Source organism: Phocoena sinus, chromosome 1, assembly GCF_008692025.1.
Source record: "Phocoena sinus isolate mPhoSin1 chromosome 1, mPhoSin1.pri, whole genome shotgun sequence".
Lineage (NCBI taxonomy): Eukaryota > Metazoa > Chordata > Mammalia > Artiodactyla > Phocoenidae > Phocoena > Phocoena sinus.
Window position 1 is genome coordinate 110,055,119 of NC_045763.1, and position 20,850 is coordinate 110,075,968.

The following is a 20,850-nucleotide window of genomic DNA, read 5'->3' on the forward strand; positions in this document are numbered from 1 at the left end:
TGATGGTTAGGACATCATGAGGAAAGAAGTGACTCTGCCCCCTGCTGGCCACTAGCAGAAAGGCTTGAATTCCTTTTGGCTTATTACTTGAGGTCACATTTCTCCTTCAGACATGAGAGCTTGTGAAGGAATGGAAGACTGGAAGGGAAAAGGAAAAGCAGGCTTCCTTTTTTGCTTAGCCTGTACTGAGCTTTAGGTGTCAATAAACCATTTAGATCAAATACCGCAAACCCCTTATTTTGTGAGTCAAAACCTGAGGTGGCTGCATCTTCTGCATTAGCTACAGAAACAGTAGCTTGGACAGGAGTCAGGAAAAGTCCTGGTCTATATGCCAACGTCCCTGCTCCCTCTCCGTAAATTAGGGAAACGGGGAACCCAGACACATCCCACATGAAGGGCCCCTGTTCCTTAGAAACTTAGGCCCCACACTGGCTTCTCCCCTTGAATGGTGTCTTCAGTATTGTTTTCTTCCCTTTCCCCAAACCCCAATAAAACACACCAACTGCTTCAGAGTATTTCTGGGTTGGGTTTTTTTTGTGGGTCTTCTTTTGTTTTTTATTTCAAACTGAAAAATTCCCCTGGGCTCTGTGGGGCTCCCCACGCTCATGGCCCCCTTCTCCCACGCTCACTGCCCTTCTTCCCGCAGCAAATCTATTTCAAGGACAGCACTTTTTTTTTTTAATGAATAATTGAGTTCTCAGCTTGCTCTGCAGAACCAGAGGAGCTGTCTGCATCTTTCATATTTAGATGGTCAGTTTCTTTTATCTGACACCAGGTCCCCAGCCACATCCAAGCAAACAAGGCATTCTTCCACAGAGCTGAATTAGAGCCTCTCATCTTTTGTCCATTTTACTTCCTCCTCCTCACACCCACCCACCAGCCACATGGTTAAGGAGGATAGTCAAGAATGTTTTTATCAACTCCAAGTCCTAATTCATATTCCCCCAAATCTCCCACTCCACCCTCCCAACCCCCCACCCCAACCCCAGGATTTCACCGAGATGTCTCCCAACAATTATTTGGAGAAAAAGGAAAAACAAAAAAGGTTCAAGGTCTTGGTGCTCAGCCCAAGGGGCTCCATGCGCTGGGACACCGACGGGCAGGGGCTTCTGCCTCTCCAGCCCGCACCCGAGCCACCTCCTGACCCCTGGCTGCAAAAGCAGGGAGGGGCAGGAGCCAGCACAGGACCCAGGGGGGCAGCGTCTCAGGATCTGGCGGAGCCCCGGGCAGCATCATTCAACTTGGCCACTGCAGACGAACACAGAAGAAAAAGAAAACACTGTCAAGCAGTAAGGGAAAGAACCCGAAGTTCCACCCCAGTCTACCCCATCACTCTTCCACACTTAACAATCATTAGGGCTACCTGGCACATGTCTCAATCCTATCCAGCGAGTTGTTTAAAAAAAAAAAAAAAGAGAATTTCAGTCTTTTCCTGTCTTCAAAACAAAATGTTCTCTGTCTTTTTGGAGATACCCATGAAAACAAAAACAAAAACAAATTCTTTAGACAAGATCAAAATAACTGGAGGGTTTCAGGGGTGTAAGCTGCCTGGCTCAGAGCAGGCTTGGTTTCAGAGGCATGGCCAGAGCCACTTGCAGCAGCGGAGACGGACTGGGGGCACACAGTGATCAGGTGGTAACTGCACGGAGGTCAGGGCCAGACAGCACACATGTTGTTCTGAGTGGACTTAATAATCTAGGTTTAATCAAAGCGATTTGGATTTGGATTTTGAAATGACCCTTCTTTGCCATGGAAGCTATGTACTTCACACTGTGGAAACAGGTGGCATATACAGAACGTAGCTTGCTTCTTTGTTTTCTTAGCCTTGAAGATGACCAGGTGGAGAGAGAGACCAACAGCTTTTCTGATTTCCCTATTTCTTCTATTCCTTCCTAAAAACCAGACTCACTGTCGCCTCAGTCTTGAGAAGTCATACTGACCGACAGAGAAAGCAGCTCAGACAGAAAAGAAAATACAAAATTTGAGAAGATCGGAGGTGAAGAAAACGTACAAAATTATATATATATTTATATATATAATAACATGACATATCTATGTACAACATGTCTGGGACAGTTGAGGAAACTATACAAGGATGTTCAGCATTTTCCCCTTCCCACATGGACTTTAGACTAAGGAAGACAGCATGAGGAAATGGAGCAAGAAACACAAAAATTATATACAATTACAAGTGACAGCCAAGGAGTTTGGGGGCCAGGGAATCACAGGATCCTGCTCTCTCCATTCCCTCCTCACCAACTTTTTCCTATCCAATCTGAATGATGGCCTGAAAAGTGAATGGCTGGTCAGGAAAGAAGTAGAGACACACCCTAACCCCCGCCCCCGACGTGCATTAGCAAGTTCATCAGTCGTCCTCATCAGGCCAGATGTGTGGTACATCAGAACTGGTGAGCTGAGAGGGCAAGAGAGGATTATAGAATCTTCCCCTCCTGAACGGCTAGTTCGCACCCTGCTCTCTCTGTGATGACTAGCAGGCTGCATTCAGTAACATTCAGGCCAAGCCAGTGATAACTAGACTGATGATGCTGGCCACCTGCAGCCCCTTTCCCCCACCTGGTTCACGATCAGCATTGCTACTTCTCAGAGCACAGGAGCTGGGTTACTGGGCTCTAGGAAGGCAGAGATTTCTCAGTGCTCCTGCTCCTTCTCCCTAACCACCTTCCCCAGCTTCCTCCAAGGTGATTCATCTCCTGAGAACCTGCTGCTCCAGCCCTGCAGTAGCACTAAGCCCTGGAGGCTCGCTCAGTTCATCCCTTTTCTTCTTGTCTCCCTAACAATACACCTGGCAGCTGATAACATCTGAAATATGGGACTCCACATGTGCATGACTGAGCATGTTTCTTCAGGCCCACAGCTTGGCTGCCAGAGCAGCTTTTTAGCAGCAAGGGCCCAGATTGTAGGAAAGCAGGTGAGGGCAGAGGCAAGAGCTTTCACGGCTAGCTTCCTAGAATTTTTTTTCTTGACCCTCAAGACTATGATACTTATGAGGCCCTCTTGCCTGAATTTATAACCCCCAAACCTCAACTTCTCTCCCCGTGTAGTCTTCAAATAGTTCCCCTCTGTAGGCTCACCTATGGGCCTTCCTCACTTTTGGCTTTACAATGAACAGCAGTTTTTTTCAGGATTTTAGAATCAGAATCAATCTTATCTATATTCAACTGTTTTACAGAGGCGGAAATAGAAATCCAGAGAGGTTAAATGCCTTGACCAAGGTTACATGTCAATTCTGCCTAGACTGAGTGGGACTAGAACCCAGATACCTTGACTCTTAACCCAGTGTTCTTTCCACTATCCCACGATACTTTCAAAAAGCAACATGCTGGAAGAGAGAGAGAAGGTGCCCATTTTATGTGAATTATATCCTCCAATCTTTACATTATTTAAGAACCAGGGCAAACTGTAAAAGACACTGACTGAGTAAAGGAGGTTAAGTGGGCATTATAGTTTTAGGCAAGCAAATCAGTTTTTCCTTTTGAGGCTTCTCTACAGCTGCCATAATGGAAACATGAAGCAGTAGCAGCCCAAGGGACAAAACATTTAAAGCACAGAAAACAGATCCCATTCAATCTATCTTTCCCAACCATGTCAGGTTAGCCTTGAGATGTTAAACCTGTCATATTATTCCCAAGGCCTAGCCTAACCAATTTTGGGATATTCTCTTCCAAAAGGAGAAGTCACATCTCCCCAGTTTTTTGTACAAAAGAAAAAGAGTTTGCAGCATTATCCAATCCTAGTCTCCTATTTCTGAGCCCCTACCTGGGCTACATGAGGGTGTGGAAATCTCAATTTATCCAAAGAAATGAACTCAGAGCCTCTCTTCAGCCCACATTACTTTCTCAGCAGCCCCCAGGAGAATCACAGTCATTTCTGGCTAGCAAGCTGAGAAGATATAACTAGGTGCCCACTCCATCCCTGCCTATGATATACAAAAGTCCAGTGGGTGAGGAAGGGGAGCAGAAGGGGGCCCCGGTTACCCCGCAAGCTTGCTGGTGACGAGTGAGGACTTTCTCTGGGGCAGATCCTGTGGGGTGGGGATGTGGTCACCAGTCACCAGGTTCTTGTCTGGTCCTGCACTTGGCAGCTGCTTATTCTTCATCTTGGCTTTGGCCATGTTGTAGTCTCCTGAGTCAAAGTACTTTTGCTAAGAGATAAGAGGGAGGTTTAGGTGAGTGAGGAGCTCTGGTCTTCCTCAAAAACAAGGAGACTCACATCCACTATAAACCTTCATCCACGCTCAGACCTTTCAAGTCTCTTTTGGATTAGTCTCATGCATACAGAGCTTAGCATTAATTACATTTACTTACGTCTTCTCCCCAGTGTGTTCTGACTTTTTCAGGTATGGAAGCAGTTTCCCAACTAGGGTGTTATTTTTGGAGTTAAGAGATAGCTCCTACATCCTCTGTACCCACATCTTTTGTAGCCCCATGGGTACAGGATGGTTCAACCAAATTACTGACTTTATTCACTAAGGCTTATAAGGACCTATTAGCCTCCAATGGGCTTGGTGCTGGGGAAACAGAAATGAATAAGATACATAGAAGGGTCGATCTGGGGCTATCAGCAGGAGATCAACCTCAAGCTAACAACCTCAAAATTAAAAAATATTCTCTCAGACTATGAATAGAAACTGGGCTTGTTCATGAGAATGTACTTTCCTCTGACTGCAAGCATTCCCACACACGTTCCATGGCTCTGACAGCCTGCCCACGCCTGCCTTGCTCACAGCAAGGTAAACTGCAAATCAGCATCACATCATCATCTGTGACTAAGACTCAGTAACCGGGATTCTCCACAGGAATCTGCTTCCCTCTCCATTTCATCCACATAGAGAAACACACTCCAGGTTAATGACATACAATCCCTCAGTTGGCTTTCAGTACCTCTGAGGACTGAGAAACCTGATCAGGAGCTAGATGGCTATGAAGGTAAGACTTTGCCTTGGGAGAAGGACCATTCTGGACAGGAAAAATAAGTCTCTTCAGGGAGCATAGGTAGTAGTTGGTGCTAACTTCAAGGGTCTAAAGACATCTACTATTCATTTCAAGTTGAGGAAATCTGTAGGACAGATGGGCTGATCTTTTTCTGAAATGACACACCCCAAAATTTAGCTCTAATCCTAAATGTGCAATCCTAAAACTCCCACCATCCAAACAGGCAAATGTCTGGAGGCTGTCAGCATTCCAGACTCAAACATCCTTCCCTCACTCCCCCAACCCCATACCCAAATGCCCCTACATTAAGCCTTAATATCCTACGTGGGAAATCAGAAGATAACTGATACCATTTCAGGGATTTACAATATTTGCCTTGCTTTTTACAAGTTTCTAATTTTTCTCTACTACTGCCCCACAACAAAACCTTCATATTGGTGTTCAGCAGAACTTCCACAGATCTCATCCCTAAGGCCCCCTCTGGCTCCGAAGTAAGAGGGTAAGAGATTGTGCCCCGTACCCCTTTCTGGAGTCTCTTCATGAGGAAGTCGGAGCCTCCAGGCTTTTGTCCTAGGCTTGGATATTTGGCCTTTAGCTTTGCCTCCTCGGCTCTCTCAGGGAGCATACCTTCTTTCTCCTGTGTGTCCTGGAGGAAACAAACGGGCCAACAAAATTAAACACTAAGAAGCAACTGCTTCTAATACCTGATAACTTTTATACTATTACCTTTTCCTGGAGGTCTACCCATTAGTAAACATGCTATTTCCACTCTGTTCTTAAAGCTAGACCTTTGTTCAGATCCCTAAAGCTCAAGATGACTGTACTGTGAGAAGAAAAGATAACTTGCTTCTCACACAAAACCCAGGGAACCACCCCAGTGACCTGTGAGTGACCTATACCTAAACCTAAACACAATACTTCACTCAAAGAGCAAGCGATATCTCACTCAGAACAGAAGCTAGGACAGACAGAGAAAAGAGCTAACAGGGCTTCTGGTGATACAAAATTAGTACGAAAGTTTCCTAGCTGTCCCTAAAACACAGTACAGGTCAAATGGGAAATCAAGGGGGATAACTACTGAGATGTTCCCGTCTAAGCTAGTCAGCAGATAAGTCTCTCTACGGAGGAGGCTAGCTATGTAGCCATCTCCAGACATCTCCACCTTAGTAATGGGACAGCATTGCTTCCATAAACACTGTAGTAGGAAGGTGACAGGTAAACAGAGATTAAAATGACACTTTTTAACCTCAAGAAAATTAAGGTACAGTAGGTTCACTAGTATTTACCTACCAGCTTTGCCAAAAAATCAACACCTTCCCTAGTGACGGAAGTTTGGGGAACATGCCAAGAGCTCAATTAGCTTGCGGGGGCTCTTACTGTTGCTGTTACTCCCTGCTTGCTTTTTGTAGGCCCTGCTGCACTTTTCTTTACTGACTTTTTAAAAAAGGACATGAAGCCAATTTGTGGCTCTTTTTAGTGGAATTACATTCCCTTCCCTTGAAAACCTGGCACAGACATAACACCGGGTGTATTTCATGAACCCGAATTCAGTACTAAATGTTATAAGTCAAATACAAACCCCCAAAGAGGGTGGCGTGTTTTCATCACAGAATTGCGGGTTAACTAAGTCCCACTACCTTGGAAGTCTGGGGGGAATATGGTGGCGTCTTTCTTGTCACGACTCTGTCGGCGTCTTTTCTAGGTTTAACCTCCATTATTCTGTTTGGAACTCTAGTCCTCTTCAATTTTGTAAGGTCCTCTTTGAAGGTGGGCAATAGACCATCTCCAGCGGTCAAAACAGGTCTCTTTGAGAAAGTTGCCGCCTTAAACTAGCCATGATAATAATTACTCTTCTCCCTTCCCCCAGTGCTGGTCCTTTTTAAACGTCGTTACCTCTACTTGTATCTTTCTGGAGATTTAGAATGCAAGCCCCAGCCTAGTCGTTCGGTCATTTTACCCCTACTAACCAGTAACACACATCTCATCCCGGGACCACCAACCCCTTTCATTCACCCAGTCTTTCTAAACACCCGCCCCGCGCCCAGGCTCGGCCAATTATAGCACAATTTCAATGAGTTGAGCGGTAGGTCTACTGGCCAATCAAGAAGAGAAACGCATTGATTGACAATCCACCCAGCTAACCAGCGCCAAAGCAGCAGTCCGTACTGAAGCTCACCCTGCATGACGCAAGAAGTGGCCAACCCCTGCAGAGCCCGAGACCATGGCGACCAATCCGCACTGGTGGGAGACCGTCTCCCGCCCCATCACGGTCGCCCCCAGCTCGCCCACCGCACCCCCTCCATTTCACCTGCTTCTCCTCGCCGGTCTCCTCCGCAGGGTTCTCCTCCTCTTGTTTCTGGGACATGGCGGGACCGGAACTGTGGAGTGTAGGGGACCCAGGAAGTCACCCGGAGAAGGGAAGGGGGAGGGGAAACGGGACAACCTGCGCTGCTTCTTCGGCTCCTGTCACTAGGGTTGCTCAGTCAAAATGGCGGCTCTTGCCTGTGACGTTGCGGCCGCCCCTTCCTATGGGAGCCAATGGGAGCGGGGTAGATCGGGCAATGACGTAACGACCTACCAATAGTTGCTGGCTAAATGTGGGTTCTATGGAGGCGACGGGCAAGCTGGAAGGCCAACCTGGAAAGAGAGTGACCCGCAAGGACCAATTGGAAGCCCTTGGGGGATGTGAGGGGGTGGTGCTGGTAGCTCTGGCATTTTTGCTCGTTTGATGGGGTCAGACTTCCTTGGGCTCCACCGCCCCGCGCCCAGGAGGCTTTGCTGAGCTTCAAATTGGAGAGCGAAATGATGGAAACCTTTTATTTCCAGGTGAAGAGGATTAAGCTTTACGCAGTGTTAGCAGAAAATTATCAATCACCAGAAAATAATTAAGAGGTCAGACACACTATTCCAATGTGTCACTTGGGGTCTGGAATGGAGAGACTGAGTCATCTTGCGGAACACAAATGGCTTACGTTTCATGATTTAACTCATGTACAGTTTTTTACTTGTTCACAGTCATCCCATGGAGACTTGAGCTCTTTGAAACAGTACAGGTCTAGGTACCTGGTAAACATTTAGTAAATACTTGCTAACGTATCCTGAGTCACAGTTCAACAATATTTTTTGAGCGTCTATTTGAAGACGGTACTGTTTTAGTTTTAAAGGGGACACATATGTAGTAAGGCAGTCACTGCCATAGAAAGTTTAGTGGGTTTGTAAAGTTTAGTGGGCTTGTGGGGAGGGTTTTCACAGTGTGCCAGGTGTACCTTAAATCCTCAAGATTAAATAGACACGTCTTCCTAGAGTGTTAGTCAAAAAGCACTACATTTTTATATTAAAACGTCTAATACTAATAACACTGAAAAATTCATATTAAATTTTAATTTTCCAGGCAGCCTGTTGTGACAGATAGCCTTGGGGCTGTTCATTTTCCTGTATAATTAGGTACACTTCTAATGGAAAAGTTTGAGAAGCATAGAATACACAATTATCATACAAGGCAAAATCTGGTCAGCATTGAAGTAAAAGTATTAATAAAGTGGTATAGGGGTTCAAATGAAGGTTCATATTCAGTTTAGGGTCCCCCCCACAAAAATAGACTTTGTGATGGAGGTGGGTATTTGAAATCAGCTTTAAAGAATTTAGGAGTTTGCCAGGTAAAGGTGAAGGAAGGGTATTCTAGGTGATGGGGTCAGCATGAAGGCTAGAAAAATAGAACTGAGTCCAGAACATGGAGGACTCTGAATGCCAGGATAAGGAACTAGTGAATAATTTAGTTATCCAGGGGAGACATTTAAGGGTTTTAGGCCAGAGAGTGGCAGATCAAGAACTGTTCATTAGGAAGATTAATCTAGTGGTAATGAATAAAAATCATTCAGAATTCCAAGCAGAAAGATAGTGGGGGTGGACAGTCTAGCCAGGAGTCCACTGCAATACTCTGGGTGGGAGATAATTAGGATTTAAACTAGAAACGTGATAGTTTAGAATGGAAAACAGAGTGAACCTAATTGAGTCTGTGGCAATGTAATCTACTAGATTAGCAGCTGACTGAATATAGGGAATGAGGAGACCATGTGCCTCAAGGTGACTATTTGTAGAAACAAATTCAAGAAGAGGAGTCGATTTGGAAATGGAATTGGAAGCAGACAGAAAATGAGGTGTTCAGTTTTGAAATCATTGACTTTTTTTTTTTTTTAATTAATTTATTTTTATTTATGGCTGTGTTGGGTCTTCGTTTCTGTGCGTGGGCTTCCTCTAGTTGTGGCGAGCGGGGGCCACTCTTCATCGCGGTGCGCGGGCCTCTCACTATCGCGGCCTCTCTTGTTGCGGAGCACAGGCTCCAGACGCGCAGGCTCGGTAGTTGTGGCTCACGGGCCCAGCCGCTCCGCGGCATGTGGGATCTTCCCGGACCGGGGCACGAACCCGCGTCCCCTGCATCGGCAGGCGGACTCTCAACCACTGCGCCACCAGGGAAGCCCTGAAATCATTGACTTTTTAAAAGCCAGTGAGCCATTTGGTGGAGATATCCAGGCAATGAAGATTTAGGTTAAATGACCTCTGAGATCTCCATAGCTGAAATTTTAGCATTCTAGGAAATATAGATCTGGAGTTTGGAATAAAAGTAGTAGCCAAATATGAATGAAATTTGGACTTCTTCACATAATTATAAGTAAAGTTGTGGAATTAGATGGGATCAACAAAGGAAAAAGTAGAAAAAAAAAAAGAAGTCCCAAGACAGAAACCTGGGGAAAAGTTGGCAAGGGACACAGAGACAAATGATCAGAGTGGTAAGAAGAGAGAAGTAACAGAGAAGTTAAAGTTGAAGGGGGCAAAAGCTAATTGCAAGTGGTTAAAGAGTGAAGAGGTGGTAGCAATATTTAACAATAAAGCAAAGAAAGGAATGAGGACAATGAACAGAAGAGGAAGCAGCAGAGGACTTTCTTTTTTTGGAGAGTAGGAAAGATTTAAGCAAGTTTTAGAAAAGGGGAAGGGCTAATTGAGAGAAAAACTAAAAATATAATTAACTACTTTAAAGAGGAGATAAATAATTAAAGTCTCATAGAAAACAAACTTACAGTTACCTAAGAGGAAAGAGGGGGGAGGGGTAAATTAGGAGTTTGGGACTAACATATACACACTACTAGGTACAAAATAGATAACCAACAAGGACCTACTGTATAGCACAGGGAACTATACTCAATAGTTTGTAATAACCTATAAGGGAAAAGGATCTGAAAAAGAATATATATATATATATATATATACACACACACACACACACACACACACACACACGCACGCATAACTGAATCACTCTGCTGTATACCTGAAACTAACACAACATGGTAAATCAACTATACTTCAATTTAAAAAAAAGTTAAAGTCTCAGAGGAGATCATTAGATCAGGAGAGAGAGAGGCAGACAGGTTGGCTTTGGCCACTGAAAAGGAAGAATGGGAAGGGAAATGTACACAGAGATTCTGAGGTGGCTAAACATTTAGAGAAGTCATATTGAATGGACTTGCTTTTCTGAGGTTAATCTTTTGAGAATAAAAAGGATGATGGGTGGGATAGAGGATCTAGGAAAAACGGGGTAGAAACTGTGCCATAGAAAATGGCAATGATGCAAAACAGCAAGAAAGATCTACCTGAGATTAGATAAGAGTGAATGTGTAGTAGTCCTAATCAGCATGGCTTTGTGACTTTGGTCAGTAATTCCTGGCTGCCTTGGGATGGAGAAAACAGACAGCCTGAGTTAATTAACCAGGACGAAGGACTGGTAAGGAAGGAACAGTGGAGGGAGGACAATGAGGAAGTCTAGAATGGTTTGCCAGTTTGTTAAAATAGCTGACTGTGGCATCTAGGCTCTTTAGGAAAGACAGAATGAGATTGATGAACTGGGAGGAGTAGAAAAGAGTTGAAGAACTGGTTATGAGACAGATGAAGCTCAGATTTGGTGGGAATGACTGCGAGGCAGATGAATAGGAAGTTGCAGTGAGAGGGAAATTTCAGTTTGGATCTGGGAAGGTGGAGACACTGTAGGTTATGGTGAGCTCTAGCCTATAATAATTATAATTGGTGCCAGATATGGCTATAGTAGTCACTGTTGATACAATCAAGCAAATGTGAAGTCACAAAATTTGAAGTTCCAGAGCATGATAGGGAAGGTGGTTAGGACAGGGTGTCTGCGACCCATATGTTGGAATGAGCTATAGGTCACCAACACGTGTATTTAAGTATGTAAGGTACCACATTGTGTGGAAGTAACTATAATATTAGGTAATGTATGACACTTACCAGATGAGTTGTATTTATAAGTGTTTCAAAGATCATTTCTGGCTGAGCTGGTCAAGGAATGTTTTAGATGTTAGAGAACCTAAACTGGGACTATGAGGATGAGTAGGAAAATTGGAGATTAGCAGGAGGGAGGAGGAAAGGAAGACAGTTTAGAGGACCACTCTATCTTATAAAAGTTTAGAGGGTGACTGACCCCTGACTGAGGAGAAAGTATCTATAGCAAGAGTTTCTAGAGGGAGTGAGATCCTGCTAGCCCAGCAAGACTCCTCTTTCATCCAACAAATTTCATTGAGCACTCATTACGTGTTATGTATTGTGCTGGGCATGTTACCGAACAAAACTTGGGTCTGCTGTGCTTGGGATGCACAGCAAAGCCTATATACTGACACTGGGTTGTGATGAAGAAAAGTACAGTGTTTATTGCAGTGCACCACACAGGAGAATGTGTAGTTAGTGTTCAAAGGACCCAAACCTCCCTACCCCCCATGGCTTTCAGAGAAGAGTTTTAATGCCAGTGTGAGGGAGAGGGTCATAGGTTGTGTGATCAGCTCCTACACAATTCTCTAATTGGTGATGGTGAGGTAACATGGTGATGTTTTGTGAATCTCAGTCATCAACCTTCTGGTTCCAACTGGTCTGGGGTCTGTGTGCTGGTGGTCAGCATGCAGTTAACTTTCTCTGCCTGGTGGGGATTTTAACATCTGAAAAAGAACTCAAGGATATGGCTCAGGATATTATCTACAGCCCTTGAGGAGGAACTAAAGGTCCTTGACTTTATGGCTAAACTATTATTTTGTCTTGCTTGACTGATTTCCTTTGTTTCTGCATTTCTCACTTTTCTTGATTAAATTTGCTCTTTGGAACTTGGGGAAGGCCTAGGAGGCTAAAGCTTTTCTATAAACAAGAGGTGAGGGACACAGTGGGATCTGTCCCTGAGAAGGCCCTGCAAGTCCCTGCTCGATTTCAGGCACCATGGATGGATGCAAAGATAAAGGTCAGTCCCTGCCTTCAAGCTGTTCACAGATGACTAAGAAGATAAGAGATGAAGACGGTTTATACCGGCAAAGACTATTAAAAGCAGTTTCTTGGAGGAGATGACATTTAAGGAAGTATAGGAATACTCAAGGTAAAAAAAAAAGGGAGTGTGGAGAAGACCTTTTCAAGCAGAAGGAGCCTCATGTGAAAAGACACAGAGCCATAAGAAACTCCATGTTCTGGATCCTTGGTTCTCAGACTCGGTTGATTAGAAGTTCCCAGAGAACTTTATAAAAATACAGATTTCCTCAGCCCTCTTTCACCCCAGTTGAATCAGCATCTCTGGGCTGGGGCCTGGAAATCTATACTTTTAAAAAGCTCCCTAAGGAGAGACTGCAAATAAGGCTGATTTGGAACCCCTGTGGAGCAGCAAGACATGACACTGTTCAGGTTGCTGGGGTCCTGGGGAGACTTGTAAGTCATGCTAAAGTGTTGGGGTTTCATGAAGCCAAAGGGGGAACCTCTGATTTCAAGCAGGGAAATGGTATTGTTAGACTTGGGATTTGGAAAGATATAACTGGTAGTGTTGCAGCAAGAAGAGAAATGAGACTTTTCTGATAAACAAAGAAAACAAGAGGGGACTTTCCTGGTGGTCCAGTGGTTGAGAATCTGCCTTCCAGTGCAGGGGATGCGGGTTCGATCCCTGGCCTGGGAACTAAGATCCCACATGCCGCGGAGCAACTAAGCCCGTGTGCTGCAACTACTGAGCCTGCTTGCTCTGGAGCCTGTGTGCCACAACAAAGAGCCCGTGTGCCGTAACTAAGACCCAATGCAGCCAGATTAATTAATTAATTAATTAAAAAAAAAAAGAAAACAAGGGAACAGTGAACAGGCTAGAGAAGAAACAAACTGGCCTGAGTCAATCACTCCTAGTTTTAGTTTAACTGTTACTAATCTATAGTGTCTGTAACTAGATTTGTACTTCATGAAGCTAACCTATCACTCCTTAACACTATGTGAATTACACCCTGCACTCCCCTGTAGCAAATCACTCCTTGTAGCATTTGCATTTCAGGAAGAAGGTTGCAGGCGGATAACCCAGAGACAAACGGACCCAATTACCGGGCTTGCCTGAGACAGCTGTGACTGTTTTGAACTAACTCAGGAAGAAGAATACAAGAGCTTCATTACTAGAGCCTTATCACCTACCATAGACTATGAGCCCTGGCTATATAACCTCTCTCAGTTCCCCAGGGAGGGGGGCACAGTTCTTGAGGCGCTAGCCTGATCTGTCTTCCCTTTACATGGCAGAGGAATAAAGCCTTCAAAGCCTTATCCTTCAAAATCTCTATCTCCGTATTTCTGTTCAGCGTCGGTGCACAGAGAGCCAAGGTTTTTTGACAACAGTAGCCATGTGGAGATTGGACTGAAATGGAGAGGGAGACTCCAGGATTGCAGTAATCCAGGCAAGACTTGAAAGGCCTGATCAAAGGCAGGGCCGTGTGAATGAAGAGAAGCTGAAGAGACAAATGATATTGGATGCAGGGAATGAAGGTGACGGAGAATTAAGGATGAATCCCAAATTCCTGAGTAAATGGTGGTGCCATTTACCAAAAAGCAAATACAGGGAGAAGAGCAGATTGGAGGGGGGAAAGTGAGGAGAGAAGAAGACCTGAACTTCTTGTTTATTCCTAGTCTGTTGGTCTTTTTTCTTGTTTATGTTTGAATTTTTCAGGGGAAGACCTAAATCTTTTCAGAGTATGAGAGATGAGATATCTTGGAATAACACTGTAAAATTCATCAGTGCTTAAGCAAGGTTCTACAGAAGAATGGAATATAAAAAGAATATAAAAAGTGAAACTGGGGACTTCCCTGGTGGTCCACTGAATAAGACTCCGTGCTTCCAATGCAGGGGCATGGGTTCCATCCCTCGTCGATCCCTGGTTGGGGAACTAAGATCCCACATGCCGCACAGCGTGGCCAGAAAACTGCAGAAATATCTGGGTTTAAGACACATGCCATTAGCAGTCTCTGATGGGCCAGACTTAGAATACCAGGGAATTAACCAAGCTCAATCCTCTCCTTGTCTCTTTTAGAAATGTATACTCTTAGGGCTGGCCTTAAGTGTAGCCTAAGAAAAGTAGCTAAATGATCAGAATAACACAGTGTGAAAGATAATTTTCAAAAAAGTAAAATCATAACTCATACAAATGAGGGAACTAGTAAGATGTTAAACTGGTTCAAAAGAGAATCTGAAGACAGACACATATATAGGCAATTAAGAATGCTGAAATTGCTAATAGATATAAAATTGGCCAATATCTACAGGGCATAAAATATTATGTTTGGAGTTATCTTTTTCACAGGGTGGAAACTGTATCTCACTGGCCAAAATTCATTTGTCTCTCTATGTATAAGAATCATTTGCACTGCCATCAGTTTTCTCAATTTACAAATCGTAAAGTAGTTCAAAGACAATGAAAGCCATAGATCGATTATGCCAAAGACTCCTCTAGACAATACCCAATAATGTTTTTTCCCATTTCAAAGTTTTAAAAATGATTTCCCCCCTGAGAACAGAAAAGCCTCTCTTATCATAAATATCTCACCTCTGCCGTACACTGCATTGAAGTGGAAGCAGCAGCAGGACACCAATTAGGAGAGATGACAGTGGTTTGGACTAGGAGGTAGTAGCTACAGAGAAGGTTGAAAATGGCTGGATGTGGAGTTTTGAAGGTACAACCAACAGAATTTGCTGTTATGAGAATCCAGGATAACTTCAAAGCTTTTGGCCTGAGCAGCTAGGTGAATGATGGCACCATTTACTAATATGGGGAAATATGAAAGTAGGAGGTTTAGGAGAAGAAATATAGATTTTGTTTTGGATACATTATATTCTCTAAAGACATCATTTAAAATGTGGTATTTCTTTTTTTTAAGAGTTTTTTTTTTTAATATCCACATTGCTTTATTTATTTTTTGACACACTGGTGAGGAGAGCACTTTTGTTTTGGAGGCATCATACGGACTGTGGAACTTCCCCGACCAGGGATTGAACCCATGGCCCCTGCAGTGGAAGCATGGAGTCTCAACCACTGGACCACCAGGGAAGTCCAAAAATGTGGTATTTCTATACAGTGTAATATTATTTGCCAATAAAAATAAATGAAGCACTGATACATACTACAACATGGATGAACCTTGAAAACATTATGCTAAGTGAAAGAAGCAGTCACAAAAGACACATATTGTATGATTCCATTTATATGAAATGTCCAGAATAGGCAAATCTGCAGAGACAGAAAGTACATTAGTGTTTGCCTAGGACTGAGGGAAATGGGGAATGACTGCTAATGGGTATGTGTTTTTTTCTAGGGTGATGACATGTTCTAAAATTGATTGTGGTGATAGCATGATGCTGTGAATATACTAAAAAACCATCAAATTATTCACTTTAAGTAGGTATGTTATATGGTATGTGCATTTTATATCAATAAAGCTGTTATAAAAATAGTTATCAGGGTCTTCCCTGGTGGCACAGTGGTTGAGAGTCCGCCTGCCGACGCAGGGGACACGGGTTCGTGCCCCGGTCCGGGAAGATCCCACATGCCGCGGAGCGGCTGGGCCCGTGAGCCATGGCTGCTGAGCCTGCGCGTCCGGGGCCTGTGATCCGCAATGGGAGAGGCCACAACAGTAAGAGGCCCAAGTACCGAAAAAAAAAAAAAAAAAGTTTTCAAAATACGTAGTTATCAAAACATTATGAAGCTATTTTAATAAAGGATTTTAACCTGCTAAAAATAAAAGGAAAATTAAGTGGTCAAGGGTGCTAATCCTTCTCTGTTAACCACAGGAAACCTGCCTATTCAGACTGTCTATGTCAATGCACCATAACCAACGTAGAACAGTTTGCTAATAGCAAGCAAATAGCTGCTTCTTTTTTTTCTTTTTGCAGGCCTCTCACTGTTGTGGCCTCTCCCGTTGCAGAGCACAGGATCCGGACGCGCAGGCTCAGCGGCCATGGCTCACGGGCCGAGCCACTCCGCAGCATGTGGGATCTTCCCGGACCGGGTCACGAACCCGTGTCCCCTGCATCGGCAGGCGGACTCTCAACCACTGTGCCACAAGAGAAACTCGCAAATAGCTTCTTGATTGCTGGGCTCCCATAAAGCAATCATTCTTAACGTGTGTGTGTGTGTGTGTGTGTGTGTGTGTGTGTGTATGTGTGAAGGATTGGATTATGATTAGCTTTAGTATACACAGCCACCAGTTTTCCAAAGTATGGAAAATCTGATCTTTGAGAATCTAACACAAGCTGTGTTTCTTCTCTCCTCAAAGTGCATGTATACACACATGCATACATGCAAAAATATTGTACATATTTTCAGGGTGTACAGAGACCCACTGAAGCCCACCAGAGAAGCTGTTTCCATAAATTAAAGCATCGTCACAGGAATTTACAGTGACCTTCATTTATTCAGATTTGTGTTCAGTTATGTGCCCCAAATTTATGATTTGACAATTTAAAAGCTCTGCAGTATGGTTGGTGGGAGTGTAAATTGGTACAACCATACTTGGGAAAACTGGTGGCACTATATACTAAAGCTAAATGTAACTGAAACCCTATAGTCCAACAATTCCACTCCTAGGTACATATATCCAACTGAAATGCATTCTCATGTTCACCAAAACAAGTATTCACAGCAGCTCTATTTATAATTGCTCCAAACTAGAACCCAAATGTTCAAAATAAAATAATCAACCGTCAGAAAAAAATACATATTGGATGATTTCATTTATATAACGTTCAAAAGCAAAACCAATCTATTGTATTAAAAGTCAGGATTGTAGTTAGCTTGAAGGAGGGATATAGTGACTGGGAGAGGGCATGAAGGGGGCTTTTGGCGAGGTGGTAATGTTTTGTTTCTTGACTGGGGTGCTGGTTACATAGGAATGCTCACTATTCATTACTGAGTCATACATTTTTATTTATTTTGATTTAAGCAATTTTCTCTGGTTATGATTCCATAAAAAGTTTTAAAAGGTATCTAATGTGAAGAGTAAGATGGAGGAGAGAAATGAAAGACTGAATTAGGTCATCTAATTTTTAAAACATGAACATTTTAAAATAAAAAGTGTTTGTTCAGTCTTTTAAATGTTCATAATGTTAAGAATCTAGTCAACTATTCTGTTACCTTCTCTAGTCTTCCCCTCTTTGATCATAAACATCTCTTCCTCCCTGCTCTCAAATGAAAGGAATCCAATTTAGTTTAATATAAATCAGTTTAAACTAAGTTATCTAAGACCCTTCTGGCCTCCACTTGGGAGTTCAAGAAAGGCTGGGGTGACAGAGCTAGGGGAAAAAGTTTTTTAAAAAAATTATTATTAAGGCTAACCCATAAGTATTTTGAGGTGTTGTATTATGGCTTTAAATGTCCAGAAATCTTTGGAGAAGTACTCATCTTTAGATTGGGAGTGGGATCTCAGCATCTCTGAAATATATGAGAAAAACTTTGGCTTTGAATTTTTTCCCATCAAATCAGGAGAATAACATACATCTATTGGGCTTGCATATGGGGCAGAAACATGGCGATTTGGTCAAGCAGTCCTTCTGACGGGGCAGAAGCCTCTAGATTCCTAGCTGAGTTTCTAAAGTAAGTTCAGATAAAATATGCTATTATTCTTGGGGATGTTCACTTAGTTGAGAAAAACAAAGTGGTGGGCAGAGTACTGATATTCAGGGAACAAAAATCTACACAAAACACATCTATTTGAAGGGTTCTTATGGAGTATTTGCTCCCCACCTTCCACCCAAATTGAATCTACTTTTTTACAATCTGGAATGTAAAGAAAAACTAACAGCAGTGAGTGGGGCTGCTAGAAAAAGATTTCTGCCAGGAAGTGACCCTTGCTTTTCTGACTTGCATTCCGTAGAATTTTATTGCTTTCTGGGAGGGATGGCTCCCTTTCTCACTTAACAGTAAGAAGTCATGTCTAGTCTGTCTCTTTCCAAATTATGTACACACCTGGAACTCACTGAGGAGAAAAGGAAGGCAGACCAAGGCCTTGAGAAGAACTGGGGACACAGGAACAAAGATTCATGTACACATGTAATAGGTAATAGGAAAATATAAAAAAATCTATTCTACTTAACTTATTTCAGAATTAAAGCAATTATTTTTATTCTTTAGGGAGTAAAACACATTCTTAGAAATTATATGAATATATAATCTGTGCATTTTAGCTGTATGGAAAAGGTAAAGAACATTTAAAAAATCTTTCAATTAGAATTCTCTTTATAGTTTTGTTAAAAAATTTTTAAATTAATTTATTTTTGGCTGTGTTGGGTCTTCGTTTCTGTGCGAGGGCTTTCTCTAGTTGGGGCAAATGGGGGCCACTCTTCATTGCGGTGTGTGGGCCTCTCACTATCGCAGCCTCTCTTGTTGCAGAGCACAGGCTCCAGACGCGCAGGCTCAGTAGTTGTTGCTCACAGGCCTAGCTGCTCCGCGGCATGTGGGATCTTCCCAGACCAGGGCTCGAACCCGTGTCCCTTGCATTGGCAGGCAGATTCTCAACCACTGCGCCACCAGGAAAGCCCAGTTTTGTTAAAATTTGATATCAGAAAACACTCATGCAAGAAGTGAGTACAGTGAAATATTTAAAGTGTTGGGGACTTCCCTGGTGGTCCAGTGGTTAAGATTCTGCACTCCCAATGCAGGAGGCCTGGGTTCGATCCCTGGTCAGGGAACTAGATTTTGCATGCCGCAACTAAAAATCCCTCATCTGGCATGCTACAATGAACACCCGGCACAGCCAAATAAATAAATACATATTTAAAAAAATAAAAAATAAAATAGTATTGTAAAACAAAAACAAAAAAACACCCAGCAATCTAGAATTCTATATCCAGTAAAATTATCCTTCAAAAGCGAAGGATAAATACTTTCTCAGATAAAAACTAAGGGAATTTATGTCCAGCACACTTGCCCTGTAAGAAGTGTTAAAAGAAGTTAAGGGAGAAGGAAAATGATATGCCAGAAAAGTTTTATATAAGAAAAGCATCAGAGAAGGAATAAATGAAGGTAAACAAAAACAGATAATTTGCTAGTTCCAAAAACCCTTCTTTAGTCTACAACTTGAATATACTCTCTTAGAACAATCTCTTTTGAGAGATAGATATGTGAAAAGCACACACATTCATGAAATTCTAGCACATAACAAATTACTTTGTACATTCTGTATTTTGTTTCCCTAGCCCAGCATAGTCTTGGCTCTTCCTTTTCAACCTGAGAAGATTCTTCAAGATTGAGCTTAAATGAAGGCAGGAGAGAGTAGTGGTTAAAAGCCTGTGTTTGAACTCAAGCTCTGCACAGTGTCCTTAGGCAAGCCTCACTACCTCTCTGAATTTTCTTTAAAATAATCTTCTATGGTTTTTTAGTGTTGAGGACTAAATGAGAAAATATATGAAGTGGTTAGAATAGTACCTCACAAGAAAAGTACTCAATACATGAAAGCCACTATAATAAATAACCTCTTCTAAGTCTTTCCTAGTGTTCCCAGGAAGATTGCTACTTCTTTGTGCTTCTAAAAATTAAGTTTGAGCTTCCCTGGTGGCGCAGTGGTTGAGAGTCCGCCTGCTGATGCAGGGGACACAGGTTCGTGCCCCGGTCTGGGAAGATCCCACATGCCGTGGAGTGGCTGGGCCCGTGAGCCATCGCCGCTGAGCCTGCGCGTCCGGAGCATGTGCTCCGCAACGGGAGAGGCCACAACAGTGAGAGGCCTGCGTACCGCAAAAAAAAAAAAAAAAAAAAAAAAAAAAAAGTTTCTACTTCCACATGAGCATTTATCACAAAGTATCTTATCTGCCCACTTAAATGTGAGTTCTTGGGGGCCGAAATTGTGTCCTACACAATTTTTTATTGTCACACCTAGCAAGTGCCATTTAATTTGTAAGTACTCAATATTTTTTTGGATGAATGAATTATAGGCAATAAAATATAAAGCAGTGTTCCCAAATTTTAACGTGTAAGCTTTTAAAGACTATGTTTAAAATGCAGCTTCCTAAGCCCCCAACCCCAGAGACTGATTCACTAGGAACCTGTATTTTGGCAAAGTACTCACCCCCACAAAGGTTATTTTGATGCACCACATTTTGAGAAACATTGTTACAAAGGATGACTTATGGGAAAACAATACTTTTTCTGAAATAAAAATAACAAGTATAAACAATCCTAGTAAATACATTTCTTATTGTCCTTTATGCTGTAGACATTATAAAAGAAGTGAAGAACAATAAGCCAATTACAAGCTCAATTATCTTTCTTTTCATACATTGTTAACTCTGTTATAGTTAGGTATGTTACCTACACTTGCAACCTAAGACTTTCAGCTCTTCAGTAAGTTCAGGTGTCACGTGCAAGTAGTTATTAATAGGATAGAATATACTCATTATTTTCATGGTAATAATGGTGTAATTGGGTAACTTAGATCGAGACACTATTCAGACTTTACATTAGCTGGTGTTCGGGTTAGACTTAACATGCCCTGCCCTCCAGTATATATATGTTACAATTGTAATATTTGTGTATGCCTAATTTTCCACACAGGATGAAACAGAGGGTAGTATCCT

General features: G+C 42.7%; 1 protein-coding gene across 1 annotated transcript; it reads right to left on the reverse strand.

The window, feature by feature from the left end:
- Window positions 1–536: 536 nt before the first annotated feature.
- ENSA (endosulfine alpha) lies at window positions 537–7,457 on the reverse strand. Its single transcript, XM_032635211.1, has 4 exons — window positions 7,261–7,457; window positions 5,473–5,598; window positions 3,996–4,162; window positions 537–1,248 (listed from the first exon to the last, which is right to left on the reverse strand). Exons 1-4 carry the CDS (start codon window positions 7,315–7,317, stop codon window positions 1,233–1,235), a joined length of 366 nt encoding a protein of 121 aa, XP_032491102.1. The 5' UTR covers window positions 7,318–7,457; the 3' UTR covers window positions 537–1,232.
- Between the last annotated feature and the right edge of the window lie 13,393 nt (window positions 7,458–20,850).